This window comes from Agelaius tricolor, unplaced genomic scaffold (assembly GCF_023055355.1).
Source record: "Agelaius tricolor isolate 1412-34295 unplaced genomic scaffold, bAgeTri1.0.p SCAF_16, whole genome shotgun sequence".
Taxonomy (NCBI): domain Eukaryota; kingdom Metazoa; phylum Chordata; class Aves; order Passeriformes; family Icteridae; genus Agelaius; species Agelaius tricolor.
In genome coordinates, this window is record NW_027269276.1 from 206,386 (window position 1) to 224,803 (window position 18,418).

The 18,418-nt window shown below is 46.5% G+C and overlaps 1 protein-coding gene across 2 annotated transcripts in view; it reads left to right on the plus strand.

Annotated features, from left to right (window-relative positions):
• MAP1A (microtubule associated protein 1A) overlaps positions 1–18,418 on the plus strand; it is a 50,498-nt gene that overhangs the window by 17,712 nt on the left and 14,368 nt on the right. Inside the window, exons 1-3 of one of the 2 annotated variants that reach the window (XM_071441013.1) lie at positions 1,262–1,409; positions 17,683–17,765; positions 18,159–18,299. Coding sequence is in view for 1 of the 2 variants with exons in the window: in XM_071441012.1 (XP_071297113.1) it covers positions 17,683–17,765; positions 18,159–18,299 (224 nt within the window). In the remaining variant the exon portion in view is untranslated. Of the gene's footprint in view, positions 1–1,261; positions 1,410–17,682; positions 17,766–18,158; positions 18,300–18,418 lie in introns of those variants that run through there. The other variant, XM_071441012.1, reaches the window with a different exon arrangement.

An 18,418-nucleotide genomic window follows, 5' to 3' on the forward strand; every position in this document is an offset into this window, starting at 1 on the left:
TGTGTTATACTGGTTATAGTGGGATGACTGGTACAATGGGTAGTGATAATGACCCCCTCTGTTTCAAAGAATGTCCATTGTAGTGCACAGGGGACCTATAGCGTGGAGCTATTTTCTTCATAGTTTGTCCTTTGAGAATATTTTAACCTTTGGTCTTTTTAAAATATGATGCAACGTTACCTGTCCAAAACATACAGAAATTTAAGATGTTTGATCCAGTGCATTGATTTTTCCTCAGGTTTACAGATATTTGCCACTGATTGATGTCATCTGAAAGCTACAGAAAGGAAGGTTCTGATTTGGGTTTTTTTTAACTTTTAAAACTTAAGATTCTGTGATATTTTTATTTCTGAGCATTGCACCGTGTCTGACAGTCTTTCTAAAATCACTGAGGGAGACCTGCTGTGCAGCTGACAGGACATCTCCAGCTTTCACAATTAATTCTGGAATCTAGAAGTAAGCCAGCATCATGTGTAAAGCAGTGAGAGTGGTTTCAGGTTTTGCTGTGGGGGAAAAAATCAAAAATATCACTATTGCCAACTAGCACACCATGAAGTAATCTGTACATTCCAATGCTGGACTGGGATGCCTGAGACCAGCAAAGCAGAAACAAGGAGGCACAATTATTTGCAAGTGCCTTGGAGCTGATGCTGATTATGAAACAAGTTGCAAGGTTCTCAGAAAACAATGTAAACATTTATCTGAAAACATGCTGGAAATAGATATTCAACCTCTGGAGACCTGGTATTCTTGCCACACTCATTTGCGTTCATTGTCTGTCCAGTGTGGTCCAAGCTCACCACTGGCCCATGTCCGTGCATGAGCAGCCAGGTGCTGGTGTGTGGTGTCAGGCACATCTGTCCCCCTAGCAGGGGTGGTTCGTGTCTCTCGTTTTTAACTGGAGGAGCAGCTCTGCAGCTGGAGTCCGACGTGAGGTTCCAGTTTGAGACAATTAAGCTGAAGGCGCCCAAGGTGGGATGGAGAGCACCCTTCCGGGAGCCCGTGAGGAGAGAGAGGCCCGTCAGCCCTAAGAGTGATGTGAAAAGTGTTCAGCCAGCACCGGAACCCGCGTTGGCTGGGCTCTGACCTGTGTCGGGTATTTCGGAGCGCGGGCCGCGGTTTGACCCTTGTCGGGTGTTTCGCAGCGCGGGACAGGCCCTCGGTGCGCGCCGTTGCCCGGAGATCGAGAGCCGGAGCTCTCTGGGCCGGCCGCGGAGCACCGGAGCGGACAGGGCCGTCCGTGGGCGGCGCGCAGAGGGTTAAAGCGCTGCGCTGGGGTGGGGCCGCGGCGGCGCCTCCCCGCCTCCGTGACACGGCAGCCGCTCGCCGCAGCCCGGGCCGTGCCGTGCCGTGCCGGCGCATCCTCCGCGCTCAGCGCAGCCCATCGGCGTCGCTTCCCGGCCAGCATGGTAGGTGCATCTTCCTTCCCCACCGGCCTGGGGCGAGCAGCGAAAGGTGCCGGGGCAGTCGGGGGTGAGGAGCCCCGGTGTCGTGGAGGTTGCGGGATGGAGGCGGCGGCGCTTTGTTCGCGCTCGGATGCTGCTCGTTGCTTTGGAAGACGTTGGTCGGCCGGGGAGGACGGGCCCTTCTGGGGAGGTAACGGGGGATATCGGTGACGGCAAGCGGACCTGTCCGGGCTCTGCGCTCTTGTGCGCGGTCCCGGGGAGCTGCTGGGGCTGCGCAGCCCTGGCAGAGTCGCAGGTGGAGAAACGCACCTGCGCGGAGCGCTCCTAGCGGGTGCGGGTTTATTTCCTTGGAATTTGGGGGGTTGAGGGGGTTAGTAACAAGAGGGGAAGGTGACTGCGGATGGAGCTTGGGCTTTCTATGATCTGCGGACCTTCCCCCTTCTCAGCTGCTTGTGCTCGAGTATAGGAACAAAACCCAAATTCCCCAGCTGCTCAGCTGTTTGCTGCGCTTGTGTCCTTAGCTCAAACACAGAGAAGAATGTATGAAGATGGGTTTAGAGAAGAATCTGGAGAAAGTATTCTGCCTGTCAGGAACGTAAGGAGTCCTGCATCATTATGTTTTATCCCAGTATAGTCTTCTGACCCTGAAGATGGTGTGCTGCTGGAGAACGGAGGAGGTGGTACAAGGCATCTCACAGATGCTGCCTTTGGGCAAGGCTTGGTAAAAGACAGCATTAGCGTCTGTATCACCGTTCAGCTGATGCTGGAATGAGGCTAATACCAGGCAGGAGGGGGGAGGGTTGTTAAGGTGGACTGTCGTGCTATTGATTTGATGGAAGAGAGATACAAGGCCTGTCTTCTTTTGCAATTTTCTCTGTCCTTTGGTGCTGCACACCCGCATATGAGTAGTCTTGAAGTAGCTGAAGTCTGACTTCAAGCTTCACAACACTACATTCTTCCAGTACAGGAAACCAAAAAGCATCCAAATGCGTCCAGTAGGTGGGAGAGGAAAAAGGGAAGGTTTTCCCTAAAATGTGAGTGATGCAGCCTTTCTGTGGCAGCAGAGGGAGAAGATGTGGCCAGTCTTGGAGCTGATTTTCATCCTAGTAGGCTATAAGCAGGGACTTTGTGATTAAGAAATGAGAATAACAAAATGCTTTCTTTTTCCTAGCAGTAGTCCTTTGTCATCCCTCACCTTGCTGGACTGCCCTTGTAACACAGAGGGATAAGGGGCCAGCTGTCTCTTTATCATTAGCTCTCCTGCATTACCAGTGGTACTGTGTGATGATGACACTGCTGCAGTCACAGACACATGAGGTTCTATTTTAATAGGGTATCTCTGGCATTCGTTAGTGTCGCCACCAGCAATCTTCTTGTTAAAAGTGTTAAATTATCTGTATGCTAGAGCTGAAATGTGTTGAAGTATTTCAAAATATGGCCTTTTATCTCCAGGGTTCAGAACTAGAGGAGCAAGAGCATGGTTTGGCACTTTGCACAGGCTTGGGTATGTGACCGTGATTATCTGTCAGACACTGTTGTTTTGGCTAAGAGTGAAAAAGAGAACAAGCAAAACCTTGTAAATCAGGGAGGGAGCAATGAAAAGAAGTCAGTAGAGATACCAACAAAAGCTTTCTTAATATAGAAGAGAGGGGGCTGCGAGTGATCAGACTGGGACTGCCAGTGATTAGGGAGGGGAAAAAGGAGGGAGCTGTAATCACTGTGTCATTGATCATACAGTGAGCTTGGAGGGGAGGAGCATGGCTGCTGCACACTCACGCACGCAGAGACACACGCACACACACACTGCGGCAAATTCTGCAGCTGGTGCCTGCTGGCTTGTGACTGCAGAAAAAACAAGCTCCAGTTTAAATTCTCTGATCTCAGAGACGAGGCTGTTTCTATTCCAAGTTGCTCTGGTTCCGCTGTGAAAAGCCCTGCAGGCTGGGCATTGTTCCAGAATGACAGGGATTCCTCTTTCTTCTAATGGGGTAGGGGCCCTTTTGCTGTGTCAGGTCAGTACCCTCTCTGTCTCCTTGATGGCTCCATACTGGTTGGCTGCACCCAGCCTCTGCTTCTGTCCTTACAATTTCTCCAGCAAGTAGTTACTGAGTTGGGACACATTTTTTTTCTCCCCTCCTTTCCTTTCCTGTGATCTGGCAAGGCCAGGCTGTGAGACCTTCTGTCCTACTCCCATTCTGCAGATAGAGAAATGTGTAGCTTCTTTCCTGACAAAACAATCTACCTCCTGTCATGTCCTTGTGCCACTCTTCCTCATTGTCTATCATGCTGGCATACCTGAGTCACATCTTCAGCAGGTGTGGTGGTAAGTGGATGGTAGACTGGATCACAGGAGCATGGTGAGCAATTGCCAGCTTTTTGGTGAAAGCAAGGAAGCTGCATGTGTGTGAACAAGAGGTGCAATATGTCTCCAAGGGGCATGGCTGGACACCAGGGGAAGCACAGAAGAGTAGTTCTCCAGCATGAGTTTCTGTGGGATGTGGCTTGTGCTCTTTGTACATGGTCAGACACAGACCTTCCTAGGTAACCTCTGGGATGCATCTTGCAAAGGAACAAGAAACTCAGAAGCAGATAAAGATGCAGTAATACATTCTTGTGATAGGCATCTGAGTACAGAGATCTTGGTGGATGCTGGTTCTAGCAGAGCCCAGGGTGCTTGCGACAGGCATTATCACAGACTTTCCACTGCTCCTTGATGGGCAGAAGAGAGAGGCCTCCAGACCTTGAGAGGTGATGCTATGGGAGCAGTTCAGGTAGTCTGGTTAGTACATGGAGACCCGACAGTAGCAGCTAGTTTAAAACACGGGGAGTATCTTCCAGCCTGTTAGTTAGGCAAAAGTACCTGGGGAAGAAGGGCAGCTGCTGGAGACCTTCCATCAGCCCAGAAACTATATATGGAAGGAAGGAGAGCAAGCTATGTGTAAATGAATGCCTAAAATTTATTCTGGGGGGAATTTACTGAGATGGAAAAAAGATTTCTTTTTCTTTCCCCCTCAAAAATCATGAACTTTCTGGACTCCAACACCAGCACAGTAGCTGTTGACAGGAAAGATTAGAGAAAGTATTGAGCTAGTTTGGTTCTAACTTCTTAGTTTGTATTATTTTTTTCTCCATTCCCTTAGAGGTGCTTGGGTGCACAGTATGAATTCCTCTTACAAATGCACCTTCTGTATTTGCTGTAAACACTTTCCTTCTAAAATATTGAAAATGTTTCAATTAAACATTGGAATTAACAAGCTTCTACCAGTTTTTTGCAAGTTGGTGGAACAAGCAAGTGATCAGAGTCAGTGCCTTCATGGGAGCAGTGTGCATCTGTTTGTCCTGCACTCCCGCTCGCACGCCAGCTGTCAGCACGTGGCTATCTCTGAGCATGCTGCCACTTGCACAGTTGGTAGTTTTGGCTCACAAGTGGAGCTGAAAGTATGGCAGTGGACAGCAGGGAATGTGGAGGAAGCTGGGATTATGGTGGTGGAACAGAGCAGGGTGGGCACACAAAAAGCAGTCTTCATTAGTTCATGCTTTGCTGTGCCTAAGCTCTGTGGCTTGTTTTTACCTTTGCTTCACACTAAAGAAATGGAGATAAATTTCTACATGTGGTGACTTCAGATCAGTTTTCTTCCTCTCATAGCTTCCTCTCCAGGATCTCAAAAGTTAGTATTGATGGCACAGTTAGTTATGTATCCAGCTCTTCAGGAAGTTTCTGTCCTTCTTTATTCACAGATGAACATGCTTTATTCACAGATGAACATGAGCACTAATCTCCTTGGCCAGCAGGTTCTTAGTTCTCCTGAGACAGCCCTTGAAGTCTTGCTTGACCGATTTCTCAAATGCATAGAATATTACAGGGTTGACTTGGTTTTTTGGTTTTATTTTTTAATGAGGAATACAATTTTGATTAATTTCTGCTTTTCTGAAAAGCAGCATTATCTCAATAGCAGTATTTGGAAAGATATTAGTGAGCCCTTTCTTTCTTTGCTTTCGAAAGTAAAGGCTTGAATATTTCCTCCAAGAAGCTGAAGGCTGAGGATCACCAGCTGAAGGAGACCTGCAAATCACAGAGGGGCAGGATTCAATATGCATGTCCGTTATCAATATATAGCTACTGAATAACATTTCAGTAGCTACAAAGCTACTGAATAACATTTGTCTCTGTTTGCACGTGTTACTGTCACTCATGCACCTTCTTGCGAGGCACTGAAGTCTTTGGCAATGTGCTAGAACCTACCTCGGAGCTGTAAAAGTTCAGTGCTGTTTTTCACAACGTACTATTGCTACAAAGTGTGTTTTAAAAGCATGGCAGCATAACTGGCTTCCTCTATTGACTTTCAAGTTGAGAAATTCAGTTAATTGCTTTTGCACTTTGCTTATCTTTTGTTTCACTGATGTCATCTGTCCATTCTCTATTAAGCTTCAGTGTCAAAATTTTAAGTAATTGAAGAGAAAAACTAGAAGGAAAAGGCCATTAGTGCTCCCTGTTGAAAATTGTCTGAGGAATGTTGGTCTGTCATCAGGCACTCCAGATGTTCTTAGAAGAGAAATGGGCAAGAAGCCAGTGATTTTTCTTCTGGGTGACTAGATGTATGTTCTGAAAAGCTTGCTAAAAATGGATTAAGAGGGGTAAGTTAAGTTGCAGTATTTAGACAGAAATGCAGACCCTACCCAAGCCATGTAAGAAGTCAATGGCCTCCATCAAAAATTACTCCTTTGCACAAGGGTAAAGCATTGGATAGGGTGGCTCTCTGCACCTCTGACGCACAGAGCATCTTTCTGAAGAATCAGCTTGCAGGCTGAAAGGTATAATATGTGCTTTGGCCCAGTTCTTGGTTGCTAGATTTATGTGTGAGTTTCATTTTTTATGGCTTTTCTTTCTTGCTGTTGGTCCACGCTCAAAGGCAAAGAGCACTGCTAAGGAAGAGGGAGGCATGGGAGCAGGAAAGGCTTCCATGCCTGCATGGATGTGAGGGAACTGAACAAGTAAGAGGCCCTGAGAGAAGCATTTGTGGTGATGGAAGCCTCTCCTGGTCCTTTTTATTCTCCCTGGTTCATAAGTTCAGTTCCTGATTCCACTGTGTAATCTGCAAGCTGAAAGGGACCTGTCTAGATGGGGTGGCATTGGGAAGCAGGGGCTCCTGAGATGGAATAAGACTTAAGTGAGCTTGTTTCAAGCAGAGTGGTGAGAGGCAGTGGCTGAGAGGACATAACAAGGGGAAGATGGCCTGGACTACTCTGCTAGAAACCTCCTTGGCTGCTTGCAAAGCCCTCTCCCTTCACTTCTAAATGGACAGGCCCTGTGTTTGCTGGCAGAATGGAGAGGAGGCCTTGAAGTTCTCAACTTTGAAATAACTTTTTGTATCATATTCATTATTGTTGTACTCCACCACAAATCAAATCCCAGGAACACAGACCATGCATAGGATCTATCAAGGGTCAACTAGATCCAGGAGTGCAAAGTCAAGATGCAACAAAGAAAGATGTTGGCAGAGGAGAGCTGCTTTTTCTCAAGGGCTAGCAGAATGCAGTCCTGTGCTTCACCAACCACCGCAGCCACTCAGAGTTCACAGCTGGTTTAATATCTGTATCTTCATGAGGGCTGACATTCAGCAGGTCATCCTAAAAACAAGCAAGGGAGAGAAGAAAAGCTACTTGGAATGAGACTGTTAATAGTATGCAATAGGAATGAGGTTTAAAGAGTCCAAACAGTTGCTGTAAGTCAGAGGCAGGACTCTCTTACAAAAATTTGGTGTCTCAATAAGCAAACAGGAGGAAATCTCAGAGTTATTTTCCTCTGTGTGCAGTCATCCCCTCTTTTATACAATTAAGTTCTCCCTACCTCCGGCAGTTTATTTGTCATATTGATCAGTTGAAGGAAAAAAAAAAAAAAGAGAACTAGAACAGATCATCATGAACTGCTGTGCCTCCAAGTCAGTCAGAGTCAGTATTACCCAGATACTTCTCAACTAAGAGAAACATGCAGTTTTCTTCAGTCTGTGCTATGTTGCTGTTGTAAGAGCATGTGTTCTGGGAGGCATATTCTTATAAAAATTAAGAGATAATAAGCTGTCTAACTCCATGACTTACAGGAGTCTTCATCTCTGGAACATGGAACAGGGTATCTGCCTCAGTGCCAATGGGAGTGGTTTTATGGAACTTCTGTTTCAGGGACTGGCAGCAACTCCTAGCTGAAGTCCAACTGACACAGGAATGGGAAACATTAATTTGGTTTCCAAAGGGAACAGCTGTAATAAGTCTGTCAGGGCTTGGTGGAGTGAGGACACCAGATTAGAGGGTGTCTTAAGTTGTGTTCAGGTTTTCTTTTGTGGATTTAGCTGGAGACATTTAAGAAGTCACAGCTTCAGCTCCTCACAGCTGGAGGCCATGTCTCTGTGCAGGGCTTCATTCCTGATTTATGTGAATGCCACACACTGTTCCTCAGCAGAAGGATACAAGGCCTACATGAGTCAGCAAAGCTGCTGCAGGGAACAGAATATTTTTGTGGCCAATCTAGCAGCTGGCAAACTAGGTAGAAGTGCTCACCTTATCAATTATCTCAGTGGTGGTATAACTCCAGTTGCAAGGCAGTAAAAATATGAGAAATTATTTCCAAAGTGAGTACCTGCATCTTCAATTAGTGGTTCTAAAATGGCTAAGCTATCAAATTGCTCCTTAGCATAAGAGCGAGACAGTATGTGCAATTAGGGAGCAAAGAGATGGTTGCTATGGTTGACATGGTATAGAAATAGAGGTTGCCTGGGAGAGGAGCTCTGGCATGAAAATACCACAGGGAGGAGGGAAGATGGGAAGCACAGGCAAGTGGTTAGCAGAAATATCGCCTGGGATGTGGCAAGTGCCCACAGCCTCCCACACCTTAAGAAATATTCCATTTCCTTCTCTTGCCCTGCTGCTGGTTCACCTTTGTAGTAAATGCCCAGGAGGCAGTCAGTCATTTCACAGAGCCTGCTCTTACCTTAAAGCATGAACAATTCTCCTGGCTTGCAGTAACGGTATGGTAAGGTGAGTTATGAAATATCTCCAGCATTATACATAAAAGGAAACCTGAGAACACTTTCAGATTCTCAGCCCTCTTCATCCTGACAGATTCAGCAATGTTTCTAGAAACCAGATTTTGTTCTCCTTCACTGCTGCCTGGTCCTCCCAGAGATATTCTTCTTTCTACTGGCTGTGTTTTTCCTTTCTCTGTCCATCCTAGTATGGTTCTCAATTAATTTCACTTTTTCACTCTGCTCCTGTTGAGAATCTTTTTTTTCATTTGTGGAGCTGTCTTGCTGACGCTGTCTCCTTTCTTTAGCTTCTTAAACTAAGTTCTCTGATTGCAGAGTTCTGCAGCTTTTAAGGCTTTTGCTCTGTCTCTGAGCTGTTCTGAAGTTTGTGCCTTTTCTGTCCCAAATCAGATCCTCTCTTCTTTTGTGGTGTTAGTACCTCACAGCTCCCCTTACACTGAGAGAGCTGGAATGCAGCAGTGTTTTGTGGAAGTGTATCTGTGACTGGTTGTCCTGTTTGTCCTCCTGGAGATAACTGTGCGGGTGTTCTGGTTGGGAGCTTGAGATAAAGCCCTCAGAGGAGCACAGAATGCGTCACCGGCTCTGCTCTGGCTCCCCTGATGCTCCTGCACAAGCTGTGTGCTCCTCTGCTCAGCCCTGCTCTGTGCTGCACTGCCAAGCTCCCTGTCAGGGCGGGGTGTAACAGCGCAGAACAACACAGCAGGAGACCCTTAGTGTGGTCATAGTCTAGAGAGGGTGCTCCTCTCCCTTCTACTCAGCTTCAATATAACTGGAATATGAGCAAGAGTGGTCAATATACCACGTGTACCCCAAATTCCCCTCAGTCTGCAGCTGGCATATTAGCTAAAGCCAAAGCCAGTATCTGGAGATTTGCCCTTGTTCACAGGCATAAGTTGGTGTGGGTGTGCTTTCAGTCCGAATAGAATGCTTTGCTTCATGAAGATGCTTGAATTATCTTCCTTCTCTCTGCACACTGCTTTGTGCTTTCCTGTGCTTTGTTTATTCAGTTCCTCCTGATAAGGCATGTCTCCTATTGCAAAGCCACAGGACTTTATTTCAGTAGTGCTGTGTTTTTAACTGTGTGACTTGGTATCTCAATGTGAAAAATCATCAAACACTATTTTGAAATTTTCATAAAAAATAAAAACTCATAGTAATATCTTCCTGCTTAAAAAAACCATTAACTTCCCCTTCTTTTCTAGGTGCAGTTTAAAATCCCTCATTTAATGCCCTGGTTGAATCTGTGGCCTGTTCGGTGATGGTTTCCACTGCTCCACAGGCAGCACATGAATCTGCCCTGGCCCTCTTTGGCAGGGGCTCAGCACTTTGCTGCAGTTTCTTGCCTCCCAATTTTAAGATGATTTTCATATTTCTGTTAAAAATATGTTTCCCTTTGCTGGTACACAATGAATTTCTCTGAGAAAATCACTAAAGATCCCCTTTAAGGGGATAGATTTTTTTATTTAGCCATTGACAAATAAATATTTCTCTGTTTCTGCAGCGTGTTTGAAGACCTAAAAATAGGAAGTGTATGAAATAAATCTTTACAGTAGACTTTTTTCAGACTATGAGAGGCAGAGCACTTGCTGCTGGACCACAAAGCACTATCTGAAGCCAGTTTCTCATCATTCTCAGATGCTGAATCACACTAGCAAGCTAAAATTACAGCACTTTCCCAATAATCTTACAAAAATAAGTAGCTACTGCAGCTATCACATGTTGTGTCAGGAGGGAAGGAGGCAGTGAGACAGCCCTTTTGCTGTGATCCCTAGTGATCTGCCCAAGCCCTTTGTTCTGCTCATCTCTGGAAAAGCAACAAAAGCTGGATGTGCCCAGGATTTCTGGGACCGCCGCATTGCCTCGGGCTCTGGAAGGCAGTGGCCAGGCACCAGTGTGCACAGCAGCCACCCACCTCGGACTCAGAATGTCTCTTAGCCTTTGCTGGGGGGTTTCTGCCAAGTTCTACCTGCATCCCTCACCTGGTGTCTGTCTCCTTACCTTGCCTGAGAGTCTCCTCTCATCTGGCAAAACACTGCCATTAAATGGCAAGGAGGAACAGAGTGGGACTTGTCCTGTCATTGTGATAAACACATCCAGGTATATTCCTGGGGTGCGAGAAACTGTGTTTGAGTTCCTGAGCTGGAACCATCTCATGAGGACCTGAATGGTGAATCCACAGTTGTTGGCTATGTACTGGCTGCCAAAGCAGACTTGGTGTTTATTTTTTAACTCCTGAGCATACCTCACTAGCTGGCAGAGCCTCTAGGTGTCTGTCAGGCAGAGCTGGTCCCATCTGCCAGCTGCAGACTGTTCAGGTTGTCTGCTGGAAGAAGGACCTGTGTGCTCTTCAGGTGCTGGGAGTGTGCTATTGCTTCCAGCAAGGGCACATTCACTCCTTTCCCTCACTGCTGGACAGTGGGTAGCCCTGGGGCAGAGGAGTGGGTCCACAGTGGGGTTGGACACAGGGCTGTGTATCTGCACAGACAGGATGAGAGGCAGGACCCTGCCCAGAGTTCAGTGCAGAATGTTTTCTGCTTTTCCTCTGGCCTTCACAATCTCCCTCCCAAGGAGCTGTGGCTTGCCGTACTTGGTACAGTCCTGGAGTGCTGGTGAATGACTGTGTTGTTTCATTCTCTGAATGGACACCATTTGAGGCTGGATCCTTTTTCTTCCATTGGCACTGAAGAAACTGCAGTTGGAGACCTTGCAGCCTCAGAATGAGAGAGACTGTTACTATCTCAGTGTTATTGTGTAATTTCAGAGTGAAGGAAATGGCAGTCTTTCAGCTTGCAATAGCTCTGCAAATACATACACTCTAAGAACCCTATGCATGGTTTCACTGTCTTCAGAGGTGGACTTTGTTCAGTAAACATCAGGAAGACCACATGATCCCAGGTTCAGCTCTTTGCTGAAGTGTAGCAAAAAGGTACTGAGCCATAGCAATATCTAGGATCTTCTTGTTAGAGTCTTTTCAACAGTGTCCCCTTGAAGAGGGATGTTCATGTCAGCTAAGACAGCCAGAAGTGAGGTAGAGTTGGTTTTTAATCACTGTAGTTTGTGAGCCTTGATAACATTTTCAGACTCTAAAACTTCTGTATTTTTTATCAATGTATTATTGGTGTTCACTTTACTGGTAGAACCTGGCCTGATAAACCTAAATAATTTTAGGGACAAAGAAGGGGGGAAGGGTGTGGGAAGGCCCAAGAGAGGTAATGAGGGATAAAGAATGCATCTTGGGTGGGAAGGGGCTGATTCCTATGTGGTCAGACAAGCAGTCTCCATCCTCTGGATGGCAAAGTTGTGGGAGCTCTGCAGCCCAGATTTGTACCTGCTATCAGACAGGTACACAGACTGGTAAGTGAGATCCCTGCCCTGAGTTTTCTTTTATTGGCTAAACAGTCCTACCTGACTTCTCCTCTCATCAATATGTGCCAGTCCTTAAATCATCTTTTGGCCCCTATGTTCATTCTGATTTGTTGTACCAGTCAGAGCATCATGACTGATTTCAGCACAGTCACGTGAAAGATGACCCAGTGCTCTCACCTAAGGCATCATTTCACAAAGGTGAGAAACTGGGTCCTGCTGCCCTGACACTTGATCTCTGATTTCAGCATGGTGAGCTGTAAGTGTGATTCTTCCAGTCATGATTAACAGAATAAGACCTCTGAGATTCGATGGTCTGAAAGATTAAAGAAAATAACAAGCAGCATCTTGCATAGCTATCCTTGACAGCTCTTCAGACTAGCCCAGAATTTATTCTGCAGCTACAAGGGCTTTAGGTGTTTCCATTTAAAGCAGCAGAACACAAGGATCTGTGCTGTCAGCATGACCTCCTTTTCTGCCTCTACAGCCATCTGTCTGTTTGTAGGATCATCTCTCTCTCTCAAGCATCCTGTTTGTCACACTTACCCCAGTGCACTGTCCTTTATTCCAGCCTAGCCTGACCTCCACAGAAGAGCCAGAACAGCCCTCTCTGCCTGACTGCTGAGCACTAAACCCACAGCATCTGCTCCTCTGTTCTCTCCCTCTGCCTCTTTGCAGGTGCAGCCCTGAATGGTTAGTTCATATCCACTCCAGAGTCAGTGTGGCTTTGCTCTTCATTTGCTATCCTCTGCCATAACCAAAGAAATTCTACACTCAAGAGACCACATAGTCAGAATATGTTATTTTGAAGAGACCCATGGGGATGATCAAGTCCAACTCCCTGCTCCTCACAGGTCTAGCTAAAATTAAACCATATGACTAAGAGCATCATTCAAATACCCCTTGAACTCTGATGGGCTTGGTGCTGTTGGCAATTCCCCAGGGAACCTGTTCCCACGGCTGCCCACCCTCTTGGTGAAGAACATTTTCTAATGTCCAATCTGAACTCTTTTGATGCAACTTCATTCTATTTCCTCATAAACTAGTGCTGGTCACCAGAGAAGGGAGATCAGCAGCTTCTCCTCTGCTGCCCTTCTTGAGAGTGCTGTGAACAGCAATAAGAGTACCCTCAGCTCTTCTAGTATGTGATCTATACATAGTCTCTAAAAAAAAAAAGAATTCTGACTTTTCTTCCCTTCTCAGCATTAGTAATGGAAATCCATCCAGATTAGCCCAGATTAGCTGCTGTTCACCACCTCTGGGATGTTTTGTGTAGTGCCTCCATGGTCAGGAGGAGGCACCCATGGGTGGCTGCCCTGTAGGAAGGAGCTGTATGTGTCTTCTGCAGGCCTCTGGGGTGAGGGTGCTGATATTTCTGCACAATGGTAAGTAATGTAATCTGTGTGGAGAAGGGAAATGCCCTCTTTTCTGAAACCCTACTGTGGCTGTGAATGAGGTGCGTTTGTGTATTAAATCTTTCCATATGTTTTAATGTTTCCATATCTTATGCAGCAAGCACTTTGTGTGGGTAAAAGGTAAGTAATGCCATGAGCCAAAAGTACTTAAAAGACAGACATCAAGTTAGCAAACAAATACATGTTCATCTTTGTGTGGCATTCAGAGGTAAAGTACAAGGGCTTCATGATTTCCACTACTAAATACAAAGTTGATCAGTACAGCAGTGATGAAGAGACATGGAGGTGGCTAAATTTATAGATGACACAGTTACTGAGATGTAGAAAAGTCTGTGAGGAACTTCAGCAACTAAATTGCACAGTCATGGTGTTCATTAAATTCATTGTCAAAAAAAACAAAGTCAAGCACACTAGAGAAATTAAACCTTCTAGACTCCCTAAAAGGGCTTAATAGTTTCACGGCAGGGTGAAATTTGGATTTCACTGTGTACCCTAACTGAAGATCTTTATTTGGTGCAAAGCTAATCTTAGGTTATATTATGATGCATAAAAAAATAGGGTGGGGAATAATACAGAAAATACAATAATGACACCCTGTGAATCTTCTGTGCTCCTTCTTGTATACTTCTGTTCTTTCTCATCCTACTGGCCATAGGGATAGATGACAGCAGCTCCTAGGGACTAAAGAAACTCTCCTCCAAAGAAACAAGTGGTAAAGACCAGGGGCTTTCTGCCTTGGTGGGGGCATGATGGATGGAAATATTTCCTGGAAGTGCATGTGCACAAGGATCATTGCAGAAATCAGAATGTGCCTGAACACACAGAGTGAGGGTTCATACAAAATGAGAAGTGCAATGCTACTGAAGAGAGGATATTTATTTAATGTAGCAGCTTCTCAGTATAGTTGGAGAGGGCTGCACAGGGTCAGGGATCTGCGTTCAGAATGCACCTGGAGATGAGCTGTGTCCAGGTATTTGTTCCAGGTAAATTGAAGACAGCAGTCTTCAGGAGCCTGAGAAGGGTATTCTTGAACTGGTCGGTGGAATGGAGGGATTTTCTCATTTGCAATGCACACATTTCACTGTGATGGAGCTCTAATAAGGACAAATGCCAGGAAGTGACCTGAACAGCATACTTCAAGCCACCATGTCTGCAATGTCACTCGTACCGCTACACGTTCCTGGTGCATATGGTTTTTGTTAGTGAGAGGAATGATGTGCTGTGTGTTTAAATCCTCTGTCTGTGCAGCTGCTGCCACAGGCTGTATAGAGAAAGTGGCCAGCAAAGAGCTTCTCAGCCTGATAAGCACTTGGATTCACAGAGCCCTTAGCCAGGCATGGGCTGCCACTGCCCCAGCTTGGGGTGAACAAGGGGCATGGGCCGCCTTAGGGCACTGTGTTGCTGCCTGACTCACAGTTTGCAGTTCAGCCTGGAATTCATGTGCTGCTCTGCTTTGCCTCTGAATTTAGTTAAAAAAGAGTTTGGGGTATTGGTGTGCATGGGTCCATTGGTATGCAGGGAGTCCATGTTTCTGGAAATGGCCTATCTGTACAGCTCTGCTCCTGTATCGTCCTGAGAATCAACTGCTGCAACTGAACAGAGGGAATCTACCCCGCAGTATGCCAGGAGCAAAGTTATGGAGGGCTGCAGTGCTTCACAGTGTCACAGAATTGGTTAACTGTAGGCTGGAAGGGACTTCTTGGGATTGTTTAGTCCAATCACATTTGTTCAAGAAGGGTAAGCAAAAGCAGATTTCCCAGGCCTGTATCTAGTTGTGTTTTTAGTATCTCTGGAGATGGATGTTCCACAACCTCTTTGTACAACCTATTTCAGTATTTTACCATTCTCATAGTAAAAACAGTGTTTTCTTGTGTTTAGATGAAATTGCCTGTGTTTTAATTTGTGCCTCACATCCTGTCACTGAGCACTACTGAGAGTGCCTATCTTCCTCTTCTTAATTCTCTCCCATCAAGTATTTATTTATTCATATTGAAAATATTCCCCCCCGCCCCCAACACACACACACTCAGCCTCACCTTGTAGGAAAACAACTTAATCCTCACAGCTCTTCACAAGACTCAGTCCTTCCCCATCTGCCAGCAACTGCTGGCCCTGCAGCTTGAGCCTTCTCTTTCTTCCCCACGTGCAGGGGCCATTCCCCGTGGGGGAGAGGGGCTGCCAGCAGAATGCTAACAGCCAGGCTTTGTTCACAGCCTCAGCGGGGACAGCTCAGCTGCCTGGGCTGGGACCATGGGATGGCACTGAGAAGCAGTGTTTTCATGCCTGTTGGCGCTGCAAATGGGCCCCTTGCTTCTGCAGCTGGCCCTGTCACCAGTGCTGCCCGGCCAGCCAGCAACCCACAGGCTGGCCTTCCCCCCACAGATGGCCACGGGCCTGGAAAGATGGCCACAGGTGGCCACGGTGATCACACCGTGCCCAAGAGCCCTCCCTGGCGTGTGGCACAAGGACGAGGCTGCTGGTGTTGGTGCTGTGCACCACACAGTGTTCCCCAGGTGATGTGGGTAACCACTGCTAAAATTATGTCTGGGGTGTGCAGGCACCAAGGTGGCAGAGGCTGTGTCACTTTATCCCAGTAGCAATGTTGACTAATGGGGGCAGATCACTTCTCTTCTGGATGCCCCAAGCAGCAGGACTGGAGATCCTGGCATGGGGGAGCTGTGTGGATGCTGCACTATGGATCCACGAGGATCCAGGGTGCTCCTTGTCAGCTCTTCTGGGACATCAGCAATGCCTTCACAATTATCATTGCCTCAAGGATTACTGGGGTTTTGTTTCTTCTGGCTGCACAGAATGCCCCAGGCCCAACTTCCTGGGCCCTCCTCACCTGTGCCTCCTCCCATCCTCCCATGCTGCTCCCCATGGCTCACTTGCAATGTCCCTTCTGGGCACAGGAACTTGCTTCCCAGTGTCTCCAGCCATTCCACATCAAGTGCCAGAAATGCCACTGAACTCAATGCATTTTGCACAGTGATGGTTTGGTTTTAGTCTGGAGGGGCAATTTTTAGCCAAACTGAAAGACAAGTTCAGAAAGCAGCTAGAGATGCTGAGTACAAATAACTCTGCTGAGAGCTTAGCTCTCTTTGGACTGAAAGCTACCTTCTGGGCTTACCTGTCTGATTAATTGCTAGTAAAACATTCCAGTAAAGTGAGTTTGATTTAAAGCTATGCTGAATATTGACCTTCCATCTTCCAATCCTTTCCATCCTTCCACCAGATTGATAGAGCTATTTTAGAAGAACTGAGATCTGCCTAGAAAGAGGCAATGGGAGGTTGTGGAGGGTGGAAAGAACATTGTCAGAAAGCATCAGTTGTCTGAAAGATGCAAAATAAAAATAATTGTTCATTTTCAGTGAAGATCTATGGACCTCCAGTCTATATGAGGGATTAAAACCTATGAAAGTCTTAAACCCTATAAATTACATATTCCAACAGTTAAGTTCTAAGTGTCTGGCTTTTTGAGTGGATGAAATGTCCAGAGGTAGGTATTAGCAAAGACTGTAATCAAAAAAGGTTCCGTGCTGCCTGCAGTGACCAGGAAAGTGCTGCAGGAAGGTGCTGTATGCTGTCCTGCATCCCAGAGCTGATCAGACACATCTGTCTGATGTGGGCATTCAGCACTGGCTCTGGTCCTGGCTGTCAGCTTGGCAGACACTCATTACCCTACTGTCTAATAATTTAATAGGGCCCTGGAATTACGGTAGCATTTTGCCAAATATCTGTACAATGCCCATGCCAAGGTGAGCAAATTGCTTTTTTTGCACTCCCAGGATCTTGTTTGCTCTTTGGCTTTTCTTTTTTTCTTTTTTCTCTAAATATATAGAGAGAGCAGAGTCCTGTCTTGTTTCCTATTTGTGCCTCTGACAGAAGAATGAGAATTCTTGTTGTCTAGGTACTTCCCATAGCAGCAGTTTAGGAGTGCACATTTGAATTAAAGAAAAATGCTTCATTAAAGAAAAAAACTGTTATGAATGAGTGGAGACTTGTTACCAGTGCTGCACGACTCCAGTGAGAGCTGAGTTGGCACCAGTGACTGGCTGCCAGAGCCCTGTACTGGCTAGGGTTTGGACAGCACTAGAGACACCTCTCTGTGGTAGCTGTGACGAGGCAAGGCACTTCTGTCTGGAAGGGGATCATTTGTGCGCACCGTGTTTACAGACACAGCCATCTGGCACAGGCAGGCAGCTCAAGGTGCCTGGTTCTCTGGACTTCAGAATATGCTGGAGCTGAGCGTGCTGATCCAGAAGAAGGATTTCTTTCCTTGTTGTTGAAAAGAGTTTGTTCTGTTTTATGAGACTTGGGTATCAAACTGGGTCTTGACTGCAAACTGAAGCCTTGCAATCAAACCCATGCTGAAGCGGAACTTTTGAGGCTAAAATATCATTAGCTGGATGCTGTCTCATCAGCTTCTCTCATCCTGTTTAATCCTTTTTCTTTCTTCAGGCCAAAGAACTCTCCATCACCGGAGTAACACCCTGGACACGGTGATCCTGGTAAATCCTAATGTGGACAGTGTTGTGTCCGAGGTAAGGACCAGATGTGCCATCAAGGTCTCTCCACATCAGCTCTCCTGCCCTTGCTTGACGTGGAGGTCATGATTATCACACTTTGTACCTTCTGGAGAGTGCAAACCTGCTGCCAGTCTGCTGCAAGGTGTGGTGAAAAGGCCAGGTGTTCTGGTCTTGCCTGTAATCAGGATATACACAGTAACTCTGGTGTGACATGGAGCTGTGTTGGGCAGACAGTAGCAGTGTCTTCCCTCTTCAATAAACAACTTCCTTGTATGTAGAAAATGTAGGGTTTGGCTATTTATGAATAACGTGAGTTATTGCCTGTTGTGGGATTGGGATTCTGGGTGCTGGTGTGGAGTACAGGTGAATTCTAATGGCAGCCCTCTGTCTCATCTCCTCTCTGAAAAGGTCCGCTCACTTGTGTGTGATTCATCAGCCCACAAACTACTGATCCTCTGTGGTCAGAGCTCAGACCAGGAAGGAGACTTGGTCCTGCAGACGGGGACCTTCACTTACCAGAATTTTGCTGAGATACTTTCAGATCCGGAGGTGAGTGTGAGCCGTAATCCAGCACATCCCCTCCTGTTCAGAGTGCACGGTAGAATAATGCAGCCTGTGCCCTCCTTCAGGGTAATCTTCAGGCAGATTTGCAGACAGATGGGTTTGCA